The 23,669-nt window shown below is 33.8% G+C and overlaps 1 protein-coding gene across 1 annotated transcript in view; it reads left to right on the forward strand.

The window, feature by feature from the left end:
• Positions 1–2,135: 2,135 nt before the first annotated feature.
• Positions 2,136–23,669, forward strand: part of LOC115232341 — a 94,524-nt gene continuing 72,990 nt past the window's right edge. The window contains exons 1-2 of the mRNA XM_036506869.1: positions 2,136–2,265; positions 15,951–22,715. Coding sequence (XP_036362762.1) covers positions 2,201–2,265; positions 15,951–22,715 — 6,830 coding nt within the window. The 5' untranslated portion in view covers positions 2,136–2,200. The remainder of the gene's footprint in view (positions 2,266–15,950; positions 22,716–23,669) is intronic.

A 23,669-nucleotide genomic window follows, 5' to 3' on the forward strand; every position in this document is an offset into this window, starting at 1 on the left:
TAGTTACAATGGTGTTTTTCTCTTTTCTCTATCTGCCAAAAATAAAGTGAATCAGCAAGGATGGCATCTCTTTATATGTGAAAGTTCATGTATGGAACTGCTCCGTAATCGTTCAATGTGCTAAAAATAGCAGCAAATTTGCCCCCAAAAGATAACCTACCATCTTATAAAAGGATACGTTACATCTTGTAGTCTTCGGTTTGCCATACATTGCAGGGGGAAAAACGATGAAATGGTCATTGTTGGGATGTTTTTGATCATCGGGTTGCTCTAACGTGTGGTTAAACAACACAATAGCTTAGCTTCATATTTGTTACGGTTTCAAATTCTAGCAGTGCTGCCCAATTCGAATTTTGGAACCAGGAAATGATGATCGGTTAGTAATTTTCTGATTTCGCTCATCAACACATGAAGATTGAAATCATAATTATATTGAGAGCCATATTTATTTATAATTAAATGAATATGTTCTTGACTGCACTTGCCTTACTGTATTCAAACTGAGATGTGAATAAAGCAAAGTAGATACATTTTACCTTTACAATAATATCAACGTCGATGATACATATATATATGATTTTTAAACGAGCAAATTTTCTACACCTTACCTCTTTAATACCAGAAAATCTATCATTTTCTTGATTCTGAAGTTGCATTACCTTCTTACTTAAATTACTGTTATTATTCAATAACCTGGTGGTTTTTAAAGTAACACAAATTATTCTGTTTCTGTAAGATCCAAAAATTCCGCCAAGAAATGATCAATGAAGACAAAAGGTTATTTTCCCCCCTTTCATTTAAAGCTATTAACCATCTAAAACTACCTCTATATATAACCAGCACAATATCTCAAAATAATCTCCACTAAATTGTGACAATTTATGGAAGACGAGTGTGTAATCAGCAATAGGAATGTTTGGACATTTCGACAATCAAATACTGAGATCTATCTGCATATATATACATATACACAAAATGCTTACTGTAAAACCAGTGGACTAAATACTTTAGGTTTATCACTTCGCCCTACATCTTGAATATTTGAAGCGCACACACACACATTTATATATATCTTTTTGTATATGGAGGCATTTACGTTTACTTTAACCGCATATTTTATATAAGTCAAATGCTATTTTTTATGTTAAATTTCCCGTTAAATAATTAGTAAATCCTAATTAGAATGAGGCAGAAATATGATCCCTCACTTCATAAGCGGATTGCTTCTACTTCAATCATGGCTGGCTTCTGACTAGATTTTTCTCTTCAAAATTTCTTTTAAAATCATAATAAACATCTTCTTTACTTAGAAATACATAATAATTACCTTTATTAATAACATTATTATTATTATTTTACTAATAACTCTAATTTACAATATACAATTTAAACAGAAATCTCACATAGAACATTAGCAAAAAGGAATTTTTTTGTCTTTCATGTCATTATTTTTACACGATAATTATGAAAATAACCAACAATTCTCTTGTGTTTCCTCACCAAATAATAGACATCGTTTAATTGATCTGATATTGATGTTTTGTGTTTCGTTTGGTCGACTTTATACCAATGTGTTTTAAGAACTCCTTAATATGGTTCTCTTGTCTCTGGTGCTTTGTGACTACCATTATTATTATCATCATTCGTTGGTGGAGAGATAAAAATTCTCGATCAGATTCTTCGCGTGGGATACATCTCGAATCTGTTTTAAGCAAATTTATGGAGATAGAGTTATAGTATAAAGGTTTACATTAAATAATAGTTGTTCACAAGTAGTAAGTACTTCGATAAAACATCCGAGTCCGTCTTGTATTAATGGTTCTGGCTTCTTTGTAAAAGTCTTCACCTCCGTATCTCTGCAGTTGGTGCTTTGTCTTATTGATACCCCCCGATATAAATATAAATATACTTTGGTTAGATCTATGTTTTTTTGTTTGTTCTCTAATTCCCTCTTAACAACACTGGTTCCTGTTAATTACCTTTTTTTTTTTTGGTTCTACCAAAGCCATCCAGTGAGTGAAACGTACGAGTTGGAAACCAGTGAATGAATGTGCGCGTGCGTATGTGTGAGTGCGTGCGTGTGTGTGTGTGTGCGCGTTAGTTATCTGTTGTGTGCGCGTGTGTGTGTTGTAGTGTGTGCGTGTGGACGTGACTGCGCGCGTGTGTATTAACTGGGTCATGTGGTACTCACTCAGGAAACATGGCTGACCAAAGTGAATCGGAAGAACTGGACGCCGATCGAAAGTCTTTTTCTACTCATTTACTGTAAGTTCACTCGTTATTTTCCGCAAACTTTCTTCTCGCCTCGCTGTCCGTTGCGTATATGTCGAAGTCGAAGCTGCACCAACCGAACATGTTTTCAGAAATGTGGAGAATTTCAACAAGACTATATATAATAACTATCATCTTCAGTCCTCCCCCCCCCCTTCTCTCTCTCTCTTACACTCTAATCCTCAAAACCCGATCCACGATGTTTCTTGTGTCTGATGCGAGTTCCAACAATCACCATAGCCATTTTATTCCTCTTTTCCTTGTCCCCCAATCTCTCTTTTTGGTACATACTTTTGATATTGTTTGTTATTTAACAAGAGAACAGCACACTGCCTCTTTTTTTGTTTTTCACATTGCTTCTCTTGTCTGCCTTTAATGCGATCCTGTTTGACAAGCCTACTAATATATATACATACACACACACATATATATATATGTACCTTTCAAACACTATCCTTGCTACACCATATTTATTTATTTATTTTCCACAACTCCCAGATGTGTTTCTTGATTATCATAACTTTTTAAAACACTTGACAGAAATTGTTATTGCCACAAACATAACACATACCATGGTTTTCATATGAGGAATGATTAGTCAACTCTTGTCAACAAAATTTTACCAGTTCTTCTACAATAACACTATACAAAACATATATGGTTTTATTATTAGGATTTAGATATGTAAATAAATATAAAACATTATTACCATTAAGCCAGGACACAGCCTTTATAGATAGACAAGCTCTGTTAATATAACCATAATTCTGTGTGTATTTTATATATGTGTATATATATATAGTATAGACAGATTATATTCATTAATAATATATATAGCAGTACTAACCTAACCACACAATTTTATAGATAAATAGATGGATTATATCTATTAAATAATATACGTATATATGTAATATATAACTACAAACTGATCACACAATTATATATATTAATAGATTATATTCATTAAATAAAATAAGCGTTTGTATTCATATCAAATATATGCGTATAATACAAAACTAGGTGTGTTAGGTTTATTGTAGTAACACTATATATATATTTTACATGACAATTAAAATACTTGTTTTATTTTCGATTTAAATCTGTTTACGTTAGCTATTGAAGATTTCACTTCCTTATTATAATATCATCCACCTACAGAAGTTTTAGATCATTTTTTTCGATAGCTATCTCAACATTTTTTCTTATATATTTTATATTTGGATCTTGTTAAACAGCATCAGCTAAACTATAACTGGTTAAATACTTCCATCTTAATATAACTGTTGCCCTTGCTTTTTTTTTATTATTATTATTCTGTGAAAGCCATTGAATTTTATCCTTACCTGCATTAATTATGTTAAATTTAGAAATAAAACTCGTTTAAAATGATTTACGATGACTTTCTTTACGAAGGTAACAGTAACATTTTTTAAAATAATGGTCTCCTTTTTGCTGCTTAGGAATCCTTAAGTATTACATTTACATTTATTTCTGCGAGCTTTACGCCTGCTCTCTTTAATAAATTCAACCACCTCTGGTGGAACAAAAACAAGCGAAAATATCTAAACTATTTCGTTTATATTTCCATACAAAACTTGGGACATTGTATTCCGTGATGGAAATATCGTTATGGTAACAATTAAAAAGTAAAAAAAAGAACTGTATCCTAAATGTGATGATTAAAAATCATTTCGCCATCTGTAAAATTGCGAATTTCCAATTTCATCGGTGGATGAGGTGACATGTTGGGAGTTCAATTGACAAAATAATCTTTAGCGAAGAAGGGATCAGATTTTAAAATGATCTGTTGTGTAGAATCAAAAATAGATATACACTAGCAGACTGTTTTGACAATTGCTTCAAGATATTTATACATACATACATACATACATATATATATATATATTATATATATATATATATATATATTCGTGGGATTTAGTGCTGTCTTATAATTTCTGTATTGTCACTTAAATGTCTAAATAGGTTGCTAGTTTCTCATTACTCAGATTTTTAGCTCTGATAATGGCAATTGTTCAAACAACTAGCTACTTAAAAGCAATTTCAATTATTCACTGGTTCGGCAAATTTTAGTCTCCTCCGGTTTGCTCTGTATTTAACTATGACCTTTATTTTCTGATCAGATTAAAGTGGATAGTAAAGGGAGGAGTTTCACTTATTTTTAGCTTGTATTTAATTTTACTTTTCAATCGAATCGTTTACATTAAAAAAAAAGGGTCCACAACTAACAGTTGGTAATTAAAAAATATATTATCAATTGCAGTAAATACTCTGGTTTGTAGGGGAGGTTGTTTTTTTTCTTCGTTTTTTACTACTGCGTTTGTTTGGATGTCGAATGTTTGTTGCTATGGCTTGATATTTTACGACTGGTCTTAATTTTACATTTACCATTTATGAGGATTTAAATTTATGAATTCCAAGTGACTGCTTACATTGCTTAGCATCAAAACATCTGAGTGAAGAATGCCATTTTTTTCACTGTAAAGGTCTCCAAGACATTTTGTAAATTCATTTCATCGTTCATATTTTAAAATTAAATATCTGTTGCTAAATAAACTTTACTATGGATCATTTATGAATATTTAACATTTGATATTGCACTTTGCTTTATAAATCTAGAATGAAACTACCATTTTTCTCTTTTTCTCTCTCTCTCTACTTCTACTCTTACCGTCTTAGAAGGTCATGTCAGGTTTTACAGGCATTGAGAAATCAGATAACAGCTTCCATGATAATTTCATATCGGACAGTATTTTAATGAAAAGCATCCTACATTGTATATGAACATTTTGATAACTGGCTATCAACAAAATTCCAGTTTCCTTTCTTACACACAAGTCACAGATTCTCTCCCTCTTCCTACGTGTCTTCCATATAACTTATTTCATTCTGGCTTGATGAAGAGGTATAGTTATATTTTCTGAATTAGTTTCCTTGATCAATTTAGGCCTATGGCACACACATTATAAAACGATTAGGTGTGTGTGTATTTATATATATATTATATATATAATCAATTGTTCTGGATCACACTGCATACTGACCTGCAGTAGTCTATTAGATGTGGCATAGTGTAAAAGTCTGGACGTCCATTTTTCTTTCCTTCCAATATCCATTGTCCAATTTGTTTTTCTGTGCCAATTAGGTTCTGCTAGAAGCCAGAAGCTGACAAAGTTGTTGCTTCTCAGCATTTATCATCTAGTTGAATGTTCTCACACAACATTTGAGGTTATTGTATTTGTGATTTCTTTTCCCCTTTTTTGTTTGTTTGAACTAAATGGAAGAAAAAGTTTTTAGAATGGTGCTTGGAGTATAACTGCACATGTAGTAACAAGGGCTGTGAGTTGAAGTTTGTTATAGCCAAAGACTATATTGCTGTTTAATTTGAAAGATCTTTCTCAGTGAAGAGATTTTTCATATCCAATCCTCAATGCTTAATAAACATAGAAAATTATATTTGGAATTTGCCACTTAATAATGATGATAATTTAAAATTCTTGCAATGGACATGACTTTTGTTTTTATATTTATATATATATATATATATATAAATGTTCTTTAGTTCTTTTTAATTAAACACAAAAACAAAGCTTTAATACAATATTATTTGCCTTTGTTTATCATTGCTACTGCACCTATGCAGAATCTCTTCCTGTCAGAAATAGAAACCCAATTTTAACAAGAAAGGATGCATTAGGTAAACGTATCTCAGGGAAATTCAGTGAGCAATTGATGGTTCACTGCACTTAAATGCATATGACGAACACAGAAGTTGCTTGTTACTGAATCCTCAAAACAGTAAAACTGTACAGTAAAGCAGATGTCTATGTGACCTGAACTAGAAGACTGTGATTGGTTAAAAATTATACAATCAAGATGGTGGTGTAAAATTTCTTTAAGGGACCTCAGCTCCAGTTTTATTGTAGCTAACAGGCAACCTTCTTCAGACTTGGTAACCTTTCATCAACAACAAGATGGAGTGGATCATTTTCTTAAATATATAGTGGATTTGAATTTCTGGGGTGGTGGGATCTCCAAGCTACAGTTTTAAATAAATTTTTTAAAAATTAGTTTTCCAATAAAATTTAATTTTGAATAATATTTAATTTTGAAGATTAAAATCTGTTAAACATTGAAGCACAAAATGATGCATGGGTGTTTCTCTTCCTTCTTCTCCTCCCTTCCCCCTCTTGTTTATTAGATGTCTCTTGAGGTATATTAACTCTTTTGTATTGTAGAAAAGTATATCTAATAAATTGCTTTTGAACTTTAAGTAGAAATATTTTTTGAAAGTAATTTCTTGATATTGAGAAGTAAATTCTTCGGAACTATATTTCAGATGCACCAAAGCAAGGTCATAAATCAACATTATTGCATGTCAACTACATTCATAACAATATATGTGAAAAAAACTTCTCATATTAATTATTGAAATATTTATAATCATACATTTTAATGAACAATTTAGCAAAAGCTTAAGTTTTCCCCATATCTGATATTTGTTATTACAGACATGCCTAAAAATATTCCAACTTGCGTTTATTCTCAAATTGATATCTCTTCGATTTTGCTCCCTTTCTTAAAATTATACCTGAAGGCGTAGAAGGAAGTAATAAAATTATCTATTCTGCAGAGTAGTTTGTTATTTCTATGACGCTGCGCTGCCATTTTCAAAACCAAAAGACAACCATTAGATTGTCATCTCTCACTTAGCTGATCATACTTTAGTTCTTAGCTTTGTAAATAAAGATTTAATTATTAATCAAATTGAGGATTTAAAAAATTAACTGCAAATTACTTTATATTTTTAAATAATTCAATTCAGCTCATCAGGCATTGGTTGTTTTTGTTTGTTTTTATTATAGCACCTCTCTAGATAAGTGTTGATTTTTCTATTTGTCTTTTTTCTTTTTGTTTTCTAAAATTATGGCACAGAATTTAATAAAATTCATCATAATGTTAAAATATATAATTAATATATTTGAAACATTTTAAGCATTGTTCTCTGGTTAAATTGGTTAAGGTGTTGCAGTTCTGATCTGTATATACACTAATCATTGCCAAAACATTGTATTGAGACTTTGAGTAAGGCATTGTTGTCTACTTACTGTAGTTTAGCTGAATGAAAAATTTTAGTGAAGTCATCTGACTGTAAAAAAACACTGCAAGAAAAAACAACCAGCCATCAGAAAAACTATATGTATTTCTCTAGTGATTTCCATCTCAAATTCAGTCATGGACCAATACTATCTTAATATTGAGGGAATAGCAGGCAGGTATGTCAGCTGTGCAATAAGATAATGCAAAACCTATATGCTATATTTAATGATAGAATGATAAAGTAACTTACGTGTCAATGTTTGTGAAAGTGACCTCTAGTCTGTTGTCATATGATATCAAACTGTGCACAAAGGTTTATGTTTCAGATTTTTGCATGAGTTGGTATCTGAAGTATGATCAATAACAATTGAGGGTTTCTATTGTTTAAAGATGTCAGCCAAGTACAAGAAATATGTAATCTCAATGCACACAACTGTTTTTGGTGTTGACAGTTCATTAATTTAAGACAGTGTTTGAATTAGAGGAAAGCTGAATCCATGACTTGATTACCAGTGTAAATTCATCTGGTTTGCTTAGTCTTTATTATTTTTACTGATAGAATGTGGACAGGCTCAGAATTGCATTTGACCTGACATGTGAAAGTACCAAGTTTTGAGCCAAGAATTTGCACTGCATCATTTCATATTAGATGTTATTTTTGAAGGACACTGAGATTTATTGATATAATACAGTCAATCAAGAGCCAGTCATTTTCATATTCTAAACTATGGAATTTCTTTCTGCATAAAATCCCTGTAGAAAGGTGTTGTCTGTGTTGCCAGCTAAGGGTTTTTATCTCTATGCAAAAACAACTGTTCTTTTATTCTAATCCTCATTATTGCTTTTAATGTCCACTTTTCCATGCTGTCAAGCAATAGGTTAAACAGAATTTGTGGAGGTAAATTTTCTGTGGCTGGATGCTCTTCTTGTCACCAACATCTCATCAATCTCTCTCTATATAAAGCTGAAGTTGTCTGTGTATGGCAGGTTTGGTAGCCTTCAACTAACACTATCTCCTCCGAGACCCTGCGGCACAAGTTGACCAAAATTGAGAGTATGATAGAAGGCCTGCTCTTCCTTCCATAGAAGATAAAATTCAAATTGGACCATGTTAAGACCAAAAATTATTTACATCAAAAAGGTGCTTTTTTTCTATGAAAATCCCTATTTTTTACGATTTTTTTATTGCTGTGTCGCCATTTTTCGGTGTATTTCAACCAGAAAAATGTTCACTTAAAGAGAATGACAAGCTACATAATGCGAAATTTTTACTTTTCAAAAATTCCAATTCTAAAAGGTCAAAACAAACCCAAGCAACGCCGGGTGATACTGCTAGTTTCCAAATAAAATAATGTTTTTTTATATCTGCACGGAAGATCGGAAGCGAAGGACACAACTTGTACAATATGACTCATTCACAACCATCTTGCAATTTCAAGACAAGAAGACACTAGCACACACATAATCATGTGTGTGTGTATATATTTATTTATATGTAGGCGCAGGAGTGGCTGTGTGATAAGTAGCTTGCTTACCAACCACATGGTTCTGGGTTCAGTCCCACTGCATGGTATCTTGGGTAAGTGTCTTCTACTAAGTTTTGTGAGCTGATTTGGCAGACGGAAACTGAAAGAAGCCTGTCTTGTATATATGTGTATGTCCCCTAGCATTGCTTGAAAACTGATGCTGGTGTGTTTATGTCCCCATCACTTAGTGTTTCGGCAAAATAGACCGATAGAATAAGTACTAGGCTTACAAGGAATAAATCCTGGGGTCGATTTGCTCCAGCATGGCCATAGTCAAATGACTGAAACCAGTAAAAGAGTAAAGAGTATATATATATATTTATAGATATCAGGTTTCTTTCATTTACCAGTGCTTTGGTAGAAGACACCCAAGATGCTATGCAGTAGGACTGGGCTTAAATGCTTGATGGTTAGGATGCAAGTTTAATCACACAGCCATACTGTGTGATATAAACAGTATCTTTTAAAATTGTGATTGGCAAGTTATTCTGTTTAATCACTACAGCTATAGTGTTTTTTGAATTATGTTTAGAAGCTTTGAGCTGTTTGCCTTTTAACTTCCTGGTTTTCATATATATCACGAAAGTATCCAATTATAAAAAAAGTGTTTTATTCATTGATTAGTAATCTTTTGTAGAGTTGAGGTCCTCCCCCCTCGGCAGTTATGTATCTTCTGCTACACATTAACTGCTTAGATTCAACATATATTTGTACATTAAACACAAAAATATTTCTGCTTATAACTACTAAATATAAACAGAAGAGTTTTCCTTCATACATAGTAGCAGTATATTTTTCTAGATATTAAACCTAATTTCTGGACTCTATGATTTTGGAATAATTATATGAATGATTTTTTTTTTTTTTTTGACTAGTTAAAGAACTTTAGAGAAAGCTTGGTATTCAAAAGCATTACCTGGAAGCAAAGAGTATATAGTTAAAGTAAGGGTATTTAAAAATTTTTTTTTGCCTGAGTTCAACTTTGCTTTTCATCCCTCTGGAGCTGATAAAATGAAGTACCAGTCAAGTAATGGAGGTCATTGATATTGACTAGCTCCCTCCTCTCAGGATTGCTGGTCTTAGTGCCTAAATTAGAAACTATTACTATTACTGGCAAAGATCTTGCTGACTGCTATAATTTGTTCAAAGTCATCACCATAACATCTGTTTCTCTCTTGAAACATGAATTACCTCAGTATGTCTTTTATCATTTGATATGCATGCCTCATTCATTCTGATTTTGCATAGAACGAGACAACCGATTTGAAATAGAAATAAATTTCATATTCTACTATGTGAAGGAAAAAGCATGATGGTGCTCAAAATGTACCCAGTCCATTTTGTAAAGGGATTGGGATTAGGAAGGGCATCCAGCTGTAGAAACCGTGCCAAAACAGACAATTGTACCAGGTGTGGTTCCTAGCCTTGCTAGCTCCTGCCAAACCATGCAACCCATACCAGCATGGAAAACGGACATTAAATGAGGATTATGCTTCTTTCATTTGACCCGTGTGAATAACTTATTTTGGAAATATTGCTTCTTGTAAAATTAGCATGTGTCAGAGTATTCCACAGACCTTTTTACCATTAATGCAATTTTCATCCAAATCACCATGACACAATGTGACAAGACTGTACAATTGCAAGAGAGAGGGGGTTGCGGAGTGGACCGTATTATTGGACTGGTATTTACTTTATCAATCCTGAAAGGATAAAAAGAGAAGTTGATCTCAGCATGATTTAAAATTAGAATGCAGACAGCCATAGCAAATACCAACAATAATTTATTATATCATGATTACTTCAACAAACTCTTGCATGAACGAATACATCAAGGAGACGATATTTAATAGTATTGTGACTACCTTTTATGTGGAGAGCTGTTTCCAAAGTTTGTTTTTTCTTTTAGATATACCTGCAATCCCTGTGAGATGTTATGGTGAACAGCAGCTAGGATCTGTGATAATATGTCTGGTGCTGTTAGTAAATGTCAGCTGTTAAATTACCTCCCTTTATAGTAGTGGAACGTTAACGTTCTATGAAGTTCCTCCCACTACAGTCTTCTTCTGACCACGTATGTGGCAGCTAACCAGTTGTCATTGCAATGCTGTAAGACAAAATGTTCTCAGTTGTACATTGTGGGCATTTCAATTATAACAACTATTTCAGTAGCTACAGAAAAATATTAATATGATGAGCTATCAAATAACGAATAATGAGTCATATACTTGTTTATTCCTGTTGTGAAATTAGAGGTCGCATGAGGACTACAAATGAGGATCGAACCAATCAGTTTATAGTAAGACTTGGTACTTACGGATATGGTTATATTCATTTATTCATAATACTTGCTGTATTTGTTGGTACTGTAGTAGTTGATAAGCAATTCAGGCTATATAATTATCTGAAACTTACAAAAGTCCACTGAACATATGTTAAGCGTTGTTTACACGATTTCCTCTATAACAAGTAGTAATTGTGGTAAGCTATATAGACAATAGATAAGACCTGTTATCTGAGTAGTATTGTTGACAGCCTGGCATTAGCATAAATAATGGTGGAAATATGAAAATTATGTGAAGTAGATATGCTAAACTAATATAACATATTGTTAATATTGTCTGTTGCAGTAGGTTTAACCCGTGAGTTGAGAATTATGTTCTATTTGCAACTAAAGAAGATTAAGTATGCATTAGTTGAAGCCTAAACAAACAATTTTTTTTTTCCATTCTAACATAAGTGGCAATAATTTTAAAATATTGTCCCCAGACATTTCTCGCTTTCAAATTTGGCATTTGAAAAATTGCTAAACTGTAAACTAGTTGCCCTAACAATTGTTTAAAAGAAACTTTACACTTTGTATATATATATATATATATATATATAGGTTATATTGGCACAGTAGTTTAACAAATTACCTAAGCTTTGGTCAAGAGTTATGTACCTTCTCTAAGCCTAGTGACAGCTAATCTCAGTGGAACATTTAAAAGAAAAGAACAAGATGGAGATTGTTATAGGATACTACAGGATTTTTAATATTAGGGATAGATGAGTTGGTGATTGCATTGACATTATTTGATTCTCTTACAGACAAAAGTGAATAAGTTTTTGGGTTTTTTTTTCCTTGTTTACTTAGGATCACATAGTATGTTTACTTGGTGAAAATATTTTAGAGATCTAAAATGGGATATATGTGAAATTTGACCTCTGGAAATTGGTGCAAGTAATGTGAAGTTAGATAAATTGGCAATAAAATGTTGACTGCATTAAAACAGTTAAATGTTACTTCTTTTAACAACACTTAGTATAGCTTTAATCATGTTTTGCTATGTAACAAATATGAATATCTTGATTATTATAGCAGAAACAATGATGACTTGAACAATGATTTGCTCAACATAGTTAATAGTTCCTTCTGTTACTTAATTGACATAATCGATGTTGAAGGAGACTAACTGAAATAAAGAGCAGGTAGTAACAAAGAAGCTAAAATTTCTTTTGAGAAAACAAATATTTATCCAAATTTTGTCTGAATTTCTGATATAAAGAATTATTATTATTGGCTGATATATTAAGGCAAGTGTACTCATCCTGGTTGTTATAGTCACAAAATTTTAGCAGTTATAACCTTTTATCATTATCATCATCATTTAATGTCCGTTTTCCATGCTAGCATGGGTTGGACGGTTTGACTGGGGACTGGCAAACCAGGAGGCCGCATCAGGCACTAATCTGGTCTGGTGGTGTTTCTACAGCTGGATGCCCTTCCTAACGCTACTTTTTTTTGTTTTTTAGCATGTTATATTTGGAATAGACTCCTTTAATCAATCCACAAGGTAAATTAATTATTCTCATTCGGTTGTTACCCATATATCCAAGGAAGGAGATTACAATGACCATAACCAAGATTAGGAATCTAGTTCAATTATATCAGTAAATCATAAGAGGCCATACAAAATGGGGATGGTACTGAAGCACGTCATGTTGAGCTGTGTGTAGAAATATAGAAATGTAATATAAATAATCAATGAGAATAGATGAAAATTGAGTTTAGAGAAATGACACAAAAATGGTGTCAAATGCTTTACAAGAGATGTTTTTTTGCCTTTTAGGTGTGGCATAATTGTAACTTATGTTTATGTGGACTTTTTTCTTCTTTTTTTTTTTGCATTGAAATTAATGGATGAATATACTTGGCTAAGCAAGTTGCACAAACTAATCCTTTGTACAAATGAATCATTTGTATGGAGACAATCAATTCACGTTACACTTCATTTTTCTTATTGTCAGATACATATTTTCTTTTTCGTTTGATCGAATCTATTCCACCAGACCACCAAAGTAGGTTAGTTTTTATACAAAAAAATCACTCAGAAGCAAGAAAGGTTTTCTTTTTTAAATGTTTATGTTACTCTCTTAAATATAAAGAGAAATATGCTTTGTCATGAAATGACATTTATTTTTCTGATTCCCTCCTCCCTGAAATAGAAAATATATACTTCAAACAGATTTATGGTTTACATCAGTTTCCAGTAAATATATCCTTAGTATTTTAATTTCTAAAGAAATAATTATGCAAATTTTTACAATATTAGAAGACTTAAAACTAAAGATTATCATACAACATAAACTGGCTTTTTGTAGAAATGCTGATACATAGAAGTCAAGCTAAACATTATTTTTCCCTTTATCCCTTTACAATGATAATTTTTTCTGGTAAAACTTACATAATAGAACATGCTGTTTGTTGTCTTCTTGTCACTAATTACACCTTGCATACATGTTAACTAGGATCAATTAGTTTCTCTTATAATTTAGATAACCACTAATTTGTAATCTAATATTTTGACTATATCAAAGATAATAATTTCTTTTTTGAAATGGACTTGTTATATATTTTAATTATCCTTTCACTCTCTTAATACTCAAATTGATTCTAAGCTAATCCACCTAGTGCTAATACTTCAGGTTTAGTGATTATATATTTTTTATTATTAATGTGAGAATTGTCAAAGAAAGAAAATTAATTATATGTCTTTGTGTTGAATTAAGTACTACATACAATCATTATTGCATATTTTCCTGTCTTTTATTCCTAGGAGTTGTGTGCCACCAAGCACAGGCAGACTTGCTTATATTGTCTTCGTTTTTTTCTTAGTCTTGTCTAAATATAACGTCAGTTGGAATGTTTGCAGATGACAGGCATTCCTTTCAATGTACCTAGCTTCAGGTTGCTTTGTCCTTCAAAACTGGTTATCTCTAGTCACTGCAGGAAGCTAAACCATCATAGACCTCTCTCTATCCAATAACATTATCTGCAACTAATAAATCTAGGTATCCTTTAACTATGGCAACAGTTGCTGACTGAGACTTGCTAGTCATGGCACTGTCATTAGGAATAAGACTGGAATTGGCTTCATTACCACTGAGCAGATCTCTGTGTATGCAAATGTGCTCTTTATCATGAAAAGATAAATCCTGAAATTGCAGGAAGTTCACAGAGGAAAGTTAGCCAGGTAGCTGAGGAAAATCATTTTTAAAAAATGATTTCATTGTTCCCATTTTGAGTTCGAGAAAATATTTCATTTTTATCTTTTAACATCCACTATTCCATGCTTGCATGGGTCAGACAAAATTTGTTGTGGCAGATTTTCTATGGACTGATGCATTTTTGTCACCAACGCTCGTTTATCGCAGGATGTCAACCTAAGGGAGATAACCACACACGACAGGGTTTTTTTTTTTCAGTTTGCATGTGTCAAATCCACTAAAGGCTTTTTTGGTCAGCCCAAGGCTATTGGTGCTTACCTAAGAAATCTATAACCTTTATGAGCACAAAACCATGTTGTTGGGAAGTGAACTTCTTTACCACATGGCCATGGCCAGCCAATTTCAAATATGTATGTATTTCTAGAGCAGGGTTTTATTTACTGTGAACTCGAGATTTGTTTTCAGTTATGATCTGTTCAAAAATCATTTACAACAGTTCCAGAAGATGCAGCTACCATTAACAACTACTCCATTTCTTGGTATCCTTGAGCTTAGTGTCATAACTACTGCTTACATTTGTAAACTTGGACATAGAGAGCTAAGTTCCAAGCTTCAGTATCATCTTTGTATACAGAGTGCTAGATTAGGTTATTGATTACCATTTTGATCCATTATTGCAAGATCATTAGCATGTAACAGCTGTCAAGGACACTTATCCCTGATTTTTGTGAGTATATCTCAATAATAATGAAGGGCATGGACTTTAAAAGTCCTCACATCAAAACAGGACTAAATAGGTTTTGTATATTGTTTGCATTAATTCTGACCATCCATTCTGTTATATCTCTTAAATCTTCTCATGTTTTATCAAATTACATCTCTTGACACCCAATCAACATTTTTTGTAGATCAAAATATGTGATGGAAAACTTTTCAAAAGTGCTTCTTGTGAAGGCTTCATTGCTTGTGTCAGTTTAACACACCTTTTCAACTGAACAGTTTTATACAAGAACAATTTGATTTTGAAGACAGACATACTACCTTCAATACAAATGGTTAAAAAAATATTGTTGACCCTGTATAAGTTGTTTTATTGATCCAGCATTTTAAAGTAAAGCAATAGAATTTAGCTGCTTTAAAAATTGTAATACAAAGAATGTAACTATAGTTAATGTTAAAATAAATATTTCTCCCTCCCACCTTCTCTTTCTCTCTCTGAGTAAGAATTGGAAATATCTTTCTATATTGTTTAATATTAATTAAGAATATATTGTTTCTTTGCTACTTTCATGATTACCTGCCATATAATTTGTTGAAATATTAACTACACTGTTTGCTTTGTAAGACAATTGGTTAAGATGTTTAAGTTTGCGAATTTCTTTTTTCTGCATTACATGTGTTCTTAAATTCATTTGATTAATTGATAATAACTAGCTTTATTTAATGTTGTTAATGCCAAATTTTACTGTAAATGAAAAAAAAAATGTTTCTTAAATATTACTTTACATAATTCTCTTATTTGTTTGTTTATTGTTTCAGGGAAAATAGGAATTTAAGCCAACAGGGAACTGTGTTGAAAATGAGTCAAAAATCAGATGGAAAATTAATTTCTAAACCAGTTGATGCTCAACTCTTTAATGTTGATCTGTCTTCTGTTCCACTGCCACCTGCAGCAGCAGCGGCAGAAACTGTCGTTGAAGACACTTCGTTTTCATCACAAAATCAAACTGTGGCTTTCACAAAGAAAAAGTACAATGATGAGTGTAATTCCTCAAAAAGTATGTCCAATATTCTACCTCCATCTTCACTTTCATCTACAAGTTCCAGTTCTACAACCACAAGAATTCATTTGCCTTTTACATCAAGTGGATTGTCATTATCTAGTGATGTATCACAAATATCTACAACTTCAGTACCACAACCAGTGCCCCCTCCTGTGTCTATGCCAATGACATCAGTTTCCACATTGCCGCCATTACCGCTAACACCTGTACCCCCTGTTCCACCACCTCCAGTCTTACCAGCAACACCTTCTTTAGATCTATCAAATTTTCAAACACAAATTATGGTACAGCATAATAACAGTAACAATGTAGTATCTTCTTCAACTCCATACATTGATAGTATGGATAAAGAAACAACACATTCTATGAAAAAAGATACCATAGACATAACGAAATCTCTATCATCACCGGACGCTCAAAAGGATTCTAAATCTGATAAAAATCATATATTAGCAAAAACCCCTAATAGAATCACTCGATTTTCACTGAAGTCACCTGATGGTGGTGGCAAACCAAAAGTTTCGTTCCAGATAAAACGTAAAAATAGACCTATTGTTGGTGATAAAACAGAATCTATTGTTGAGGAAGAAGATGTAATCAACAGTAACCCTGGACAGTTTGTCACCAGAAAGAGAGAAATGTTTAAACCAGCTGAAGTTGAGTCTGTAGCAGCTCAGCAAATTGCATTAATCAAAAGTTTAGGAATTTTGGAAAATGTTCAAAAGAAAGCTCAAACATCACCCACAGGTCTGGAAACAGAACCATCTTTATTAACAACAGATCGAACTTCTCCTAGTGACAAAACAGTAGATAAAACTTTACTAAATAAAGTAAGTGATAAAATATCAGAAATATCTCTTTTAGGGAAAGAGGAGGAAAAGCAATCATTGGATGACAAATCGCAAGAGATGGCCAATGAAAAATGTACCCCAGAGAAAGTCCGTGAACAATTTTCTCATGAAACTAGTCAAGAAAATTCAAACATTACAAATGATAAACCAAAAGAAGTTACTCCTCATGGGAGCCCAAGTGAAAATTTGAATAAAGAAAAGTTTACAGAGAAACCAGTGAGCGAGAAATCTGTTAATATAACTCCTGAAAAATCTCATGAACCTTCATCATCAACCAATCAATCTCGTGGAAAGTCTACACGTGACAGAAGTTCAGACCATTCATCATTAGAACGAACGCATGATCGCTCAACTCGAGATAAATATGATAAGAATTCTGACAAGTCTCGTGATCGAAATACTCATGATCGTTCTGGGAGAGATAGTTCCCACGATCGTTCTATAAGAGGGCAGTCCTATGAAAGAGGGGGAAGGGAGAAATCTCAAGACAGATCAAGAGACTGGGAAAGATCACGAGATCGATCAACAAGAGATAGATCTCGTGAAAGATCATATGACAGATCATCTCGAGACAGGCGTGATAGATCAAACAGAGATCGGTCAAATAGAGACAGGTCACGTGATCGATCAACTCGTGATAGGTCACGAGAACGATCCACCCGTGGTAGATCAAGGGACCGATATATGAGGGAAAAGTCTTATGAGAGATCTCCAGATGAAAGATCTTTATCTGATAAACCTTCAGATCATATAAAAAATCGTTCTGATAATTCCTACGACTATAGAAACTCTCAGAGACGCTTTAATACTAGAGAAAGGAGAAGTCGATGGAGTGAAAGATATGATGATAATCGTTATAGTCGAACTTCTGATCGGTATAAAAGGGACACATATGACAATCGAATATCTTCTCATTATTATGATGATGATTACTATAATCGGTCGCATTATGAGGATAAAAGATCTCGCTATGATGATAGACCTTTTTACAGCCAAGATAAACATCAGCGATCTGATGATGTTTACTCAGATCGTTATGATAGAAGAAATAGGAGAGGTTTTCATCCTTCGGAAGACAAAGTTTCTGACATAGATAGTAGTTTAAAAGATTCTAGTTCTCCAATCCGTCACTCATTTACTGGAACTAAATCATCAAGCATAGGTAGTGGAATAAATGCTATAAGTGTTCATTACAGCCAGGCCAGTGATAGTGATAGTTCCCCTGTCCATAACTTAGATGGAATGAAGCAATATAATCAGCTACAGTATAGTTCTTCCAGTGTAGTTGTATCTAGTACAAGTACAGTTCCAACAAACCAGCTGCCAGTATTTGGACAAGAACATCAAATACAAAATTACAGTAATAAATTAGATGAATGTAGTACTGCAACTAATTATAATTATGGTGATTCAACACCAGTCCGAGATGAACCAAATGATTATGAATTCAATTTTGCACAGAATTCCACTCCAGTTAATTCTTATCAGGGCTTTGGTAATCTTTATCAGCCTAATACTAATGCAATGAATTGGTTGGCTCCTCCTCTAGAACCAGCCCAAGACATTGATGTAAGCCAGAGAATTAATAGTACAACTACTATTCCAACTGTATTAGGGGATAATTCAAGTTATCCTTCTGTTCTAAATACCAGCATGCAACAGAAAGAACATGCAAGCATAGTTCCTATTACACTTGCCTCTCAAAATATAGCAGACCCATCAAGAATTAATATGAATATTTCCAATGCTGTCACTGAACACAGAATCCCTACACTCCTAAAAGATTTCCCCAAAATCACTCATAATAACAATTCAACACAAAACTTTGCTCTAACTTCAAATGTTAATCAACTAAATTTGTCTTCTGTTTCTACTTCAACCGTAAGCTTGAACTCTAATATTAATCTAAATCCTTGTTTACCAAATTCAGTTGGACTGCCACCTGTTGCCATTAGTCATTTACCACCACCACCACCACCACCACCACCACCACTACCACTACCAGCTGAAAGTAATGCAAACTTTTTAACTCGACCCTATGAAGTGAAACTTGAAAATTCAAGCTATAATGTTTTGAGTAATTATGCATCAAGTAAAACACCTTCTCAGTCTCAACCTGTCATTCATAGTAGCAACAAAGATTTCAGTTCCTCTCAAAAGGAACAACTTCAAGCTGTTACATCAATTGCTATTGCAGATATTACAGTAGGTAGTTTTAGTGATTCTAAAGTGTCTTTGACATCACAAAGTACTGTACAGAAACCTGTTGCACAGTTAAGTTATTCGGCAGATAAATTGCATGTTGCAGATTCTATCACTCAGTCTCCAAAGATAGATAGTTGTCATAAACCAGGGCTTGAAAATCAATTATTAACTTCAGGCATTTCTGTAAAATCCACAGACTCTTCTGCTGAAGATTACAATAAATATTTTTCTTTGATAAGCAAACAAACATCCCAAATGAAGACAGTTGATGAACCAGCTCTACCAGTAACAAATTTAGCTCTTGAACATGTCCCAATCATAGAATCTTCTCATATAATTGAACCTGCTGAGACTAAGCAGAGAACATTAGTCAGTAGCCATTTAGGAGAAGCAGAAGTTAGTTCCTCTGACTATTTATTGACAGAGCAATCAACGAAACTGGCAGTTAAAACAGAACAACCTTCACTTGAACAGTGTATACCAGACTCTGACTGTACTGATCAGAAGAAAGGTAAAATTAACGAAACTGATATTAAAAATGAAAGTCAAGAGAAGAGAGTTCCTGCTGTTGTAAACACAACAGATAGTCTTTGCCTAAAAGATAACTTTGAAGAAGAACTAATGGAAGTTGATTCTCCTGAAAGTTCTTGCTACATTGAGACAAACTTTAATATGTCTTCTGCTCCGAACGACAACCAAGGACAAACAGCTGACAATCGTGACGACCGTTCTATCATTTCCACTTCATGTAGCAATAGTCAGATTCAAGATATACAAACTGAAGTTCCACATGGAAAAACTGAAAATAAAGTTTATCTGAAGTCGGATTGCAAAGTAACAGATAGTTCAACGCTATCAAATCGAGAAAATGAAATTTCTTCTAGTGATATGCAGAAAACAAGCTGTGATATTCTTAACTCTGAGAACACTATTACTACAACTGGTAATGAAGAGAAAATCAAATTCTCTTCTCCAGATTTGTCAAATTCAGTGACAATTAGTAAATACTCAGAAAGCTCTCGTCAGGCATCTACTGACAACAAACACATAAAATTTCAGCATGTCATTCGTAGTATTACCACAGACACTACTTATTCAGTTGATGTCACATCATCTGATGAAAAATTCCCCAAAATAAACAAACCAAAATTTCACGCTCTTCAGAAAGATAGACAAAATATTCCAAAATTGGACACTTTATCTCCGAAGAATACTAGTCAGATCATTTCAAGTGGGAAAGAAATTAAGAGTGGCAAGGTTAGTGGTAGCAGACCAACATCACGCTGGGATGTTTCTAATCCATCTCAAAGCAAGAACAGTGATATTGCAAAGTCATCTTCTGTTGCTACTTCAAGTGAAGTACAAAGTTCCAAATTACTGAATCAGAATATTTTTGAAATAATTGGTGAATCTAAAAATATTTTTCAGAAAGATAGTCAGAATCTTGTGTCTGTAACAAATACTAAAGTTGGTCAAGTAAGTGTACTGAAGGAGAGTGAGACTGTTAAAGAACAGACCATTTCAGTATTCCATGAAAGTCTTGAATCTGAATACCAAGATAAGGTTAGTAAGAGCCAATTGCCCAGCGTGAAGAAAGAAGAAAAGTTAAAAGTTGAACCAATACTTGAGCAGCCGTTCAAAGATACAGTGTTGTTGGAAACACAAGAACCTGTAAATGTTGAATTATCCAAAGTAAACGAGTTAAATGAATCAAAAGAGCCAACCGTACTAAGTTCAAATGAAGTTTCAGTAAATAGTAGTGACCAGCTTAAAGGAAAGAAGGAGGAAAACACTGAGGTGGCTGCAGAACAAACTAACGAAGAAGAGCTATTGGCAAGAAATGTTGATACCGTTTCATCTAAGACTGAACAGGCAAGTGAGATCAGTGTTAGTGAGGATACTGCAGAATGTTCTACACTTGCAGAAACCAGTGTAAGAAATGAAGACTGCAGTAGTAAAGATGAGGGCATTGAGTCACCAAATCAAGAAAAATCTGTTAAGGGTAGTAAAAGATCTGAGAGTGTGTCTCAGACATGTCTAACTCCTGCACCCAGAAGAAGCGGCCGCATTCGATCATTAGAAGAGAAGAGAGTTCGTGAGAAAGAAGGGAAAAAAGAGAAAGATTGCCGTACAAAGAAGGACAAGAAAGAGGTGAAGACAGATAAAGAAGCTGAAGATAAGGAGAAGCTTGTTCACGAAGATAAAAATATCGATGATCCAGGAACGAAGGATAATTCCATAAAAGAAGAGTTAGCAAAAGAAGCTGATGAGAGAAAAGAACGAGAGGGTAGACGAACTAGAAACCGAGCCAGCAACAAAGAAGAGGAGGATCTAAAGGAAGAGATGGATAAAAAACGTCGAGATCTTAACAACAGACAGGTAAAAGAGGACACCAAGAAAGTGACGGAAATAGCAAAAGAGAAGCCAAAACGTCTTACTCGAAACAAAAAGCTTTTGGAGCCTGAAAAGACTAAATCAGATCAGATTGGATCAGAAAATGAAATTAAACAAGATGAGTGTGAAGCTGCTATATTAAATGTTGCTTCTGATTGTTCACAAACAGATACAACCTCTTCTAATTCAGTTAGCCAAATTAAAAAACCTTCGGCTGTTACAAGTAGCTATAGCCTGAACCCGACACAAAATAGTGCATCTTCTCTTCAGAAAGATTCATTCCAAACCACTCCTACAACTACTGACCAACCAGCCATTAATAAAGAAACAAAGAAAGAAGATTCCCTTACATCATCACGCCCCTTAAAGGTCAAGTCAAGGTGGAGAAAAACAATGGAAGCTGAGTGGTTATCAGCCAGTGCACATATATCAAGTACATCAACTGACTTGTCCAGTAGTGTTAGTACTACTATACCTACCACACTATCACCCCAAATCTCCCCTTCTTTGCAAACATTACCATCAGCAGCTATTGTGACATCTTTGCCATCTCTGCCACAAACATTAAGCAGCCCCTCATTACCATCTTCTTCATGTGCTCAGCCATCTGATCTTACAGTACCTTTAGGATCTCAGGCCAGTATTCATCAGACACAACCAACAACTCTTCTACAGCAAGCAACACCTTCGTCGCTACAGCAGCCGTCCATTCAGATCTCTTCCTCTCAGATTTCTCCTCAACAGAAATGCCAACCAGTGGTTTCAACAACATTCCAAAGTTCAGACGAAATCCTAATTAGCAGTAAGACTGCCTCAGCTAACAGCAGCATTATTGAAGATCATCGTAAGTCCTATTTACAAAAGCCAACAGTCGATACTATCTTAGAAGAAGAGGAGGAGGAAGAAGTAGAAGGGGAACGCAAAAACAAGGATGTAACTCTTCAAGAGGATGTAGCAAACCTAGTACCGTCATCGATCAAAGATACTCCAAGTCGACCAGATGTGGAAGCGAACAAAGAAAATGATGGATCTTACGAGGAAATTACAGACAATATATATCTTACTGAAAGGTGAGTACAAACAGAAATATATGTTTTTATCTTTGTTAATATTTATATTTTGGTGAGCTTCTGCTTATGTATCGAGTCATCCCACAAGTTCTGTCCAAATATTGATTAAAGAAAACAAGTGATCATATGTTATATTTAATTGAAATGTAATCATCAATGTACTTTCCCTGATTATCTATGACTTCCTTCCATCTGTTTACAAGCTTTTTAATCCCATCAATGTAAAACTCTTTTGGTTTCAAAGCGAAGAACTCTGAAATATTAGTTTTGACCTCCTCCTGGCTTGCTAAAGTTATACCCTCCAAATGATTCTGTAAACTATGAAATAAATGGTAGTCTGAAGGAGCAAGGTTGGGAGAATAAGGTGGATGAGGAATTTTTTCCCAATCAAGCTCTTCGGTCTTTTGTGATGTGATCTTTGCAGTGTGGGGTCACGCATTGTCCTCATGAAACATCACTCCTTTTCGATTCACTAAAGCGGGTCTTTTTTTCTTCAAGGCTTGGTTCAAACGCTCTAATTGCTGATAGTAGACTTGAGCATTGATTGTTGCATTAGGTGGTAACAATTCAAAGTGAATTACTCCTTTGCAATCCCACCAGATAGAGAGAACCTTTTTCCCATGAAGTTCCCTTCTCGGTTGTAGTTGAGCTTTTTCCCTTTTACCAAGCCACTGTTTACGTTGTTTAACATTTCAATAGAAGATCCATTTTTCGTCACCAGTCACAAGTCTATCCAAAAAGGGTGAAATGAGTTTGCGAGAATGGAGAGAAGAGCAGATGTCAACTCGGGATTTGCAGTTGCTTTCAGACCATTCATGAGGCACCCATTTTCCAAGTTTAGGAACCTTTCCAAGTTGTTGAAGATGACAACGAACAGTTGTGTGGTTTGAACTAAGCTTTATTGCCAATTATTCAAGTGATAATGCAGGATTTCCTTCAAGTAATGCCTCTAGG

This window comes from Octopus sinensis, linkage group LG1 (genome assembly GCF_006345805.1).
Source record: "Octopus sinensis linkage group LG1, ASM634580v1, whole genome shotgun sequence".
NCBI classification, from domain to species: Eukaryota; Metazoa; Mollusca; class Cephalopoda; order Octopoda; family Octopodidae; genus Octopus; species Octopus sinensis.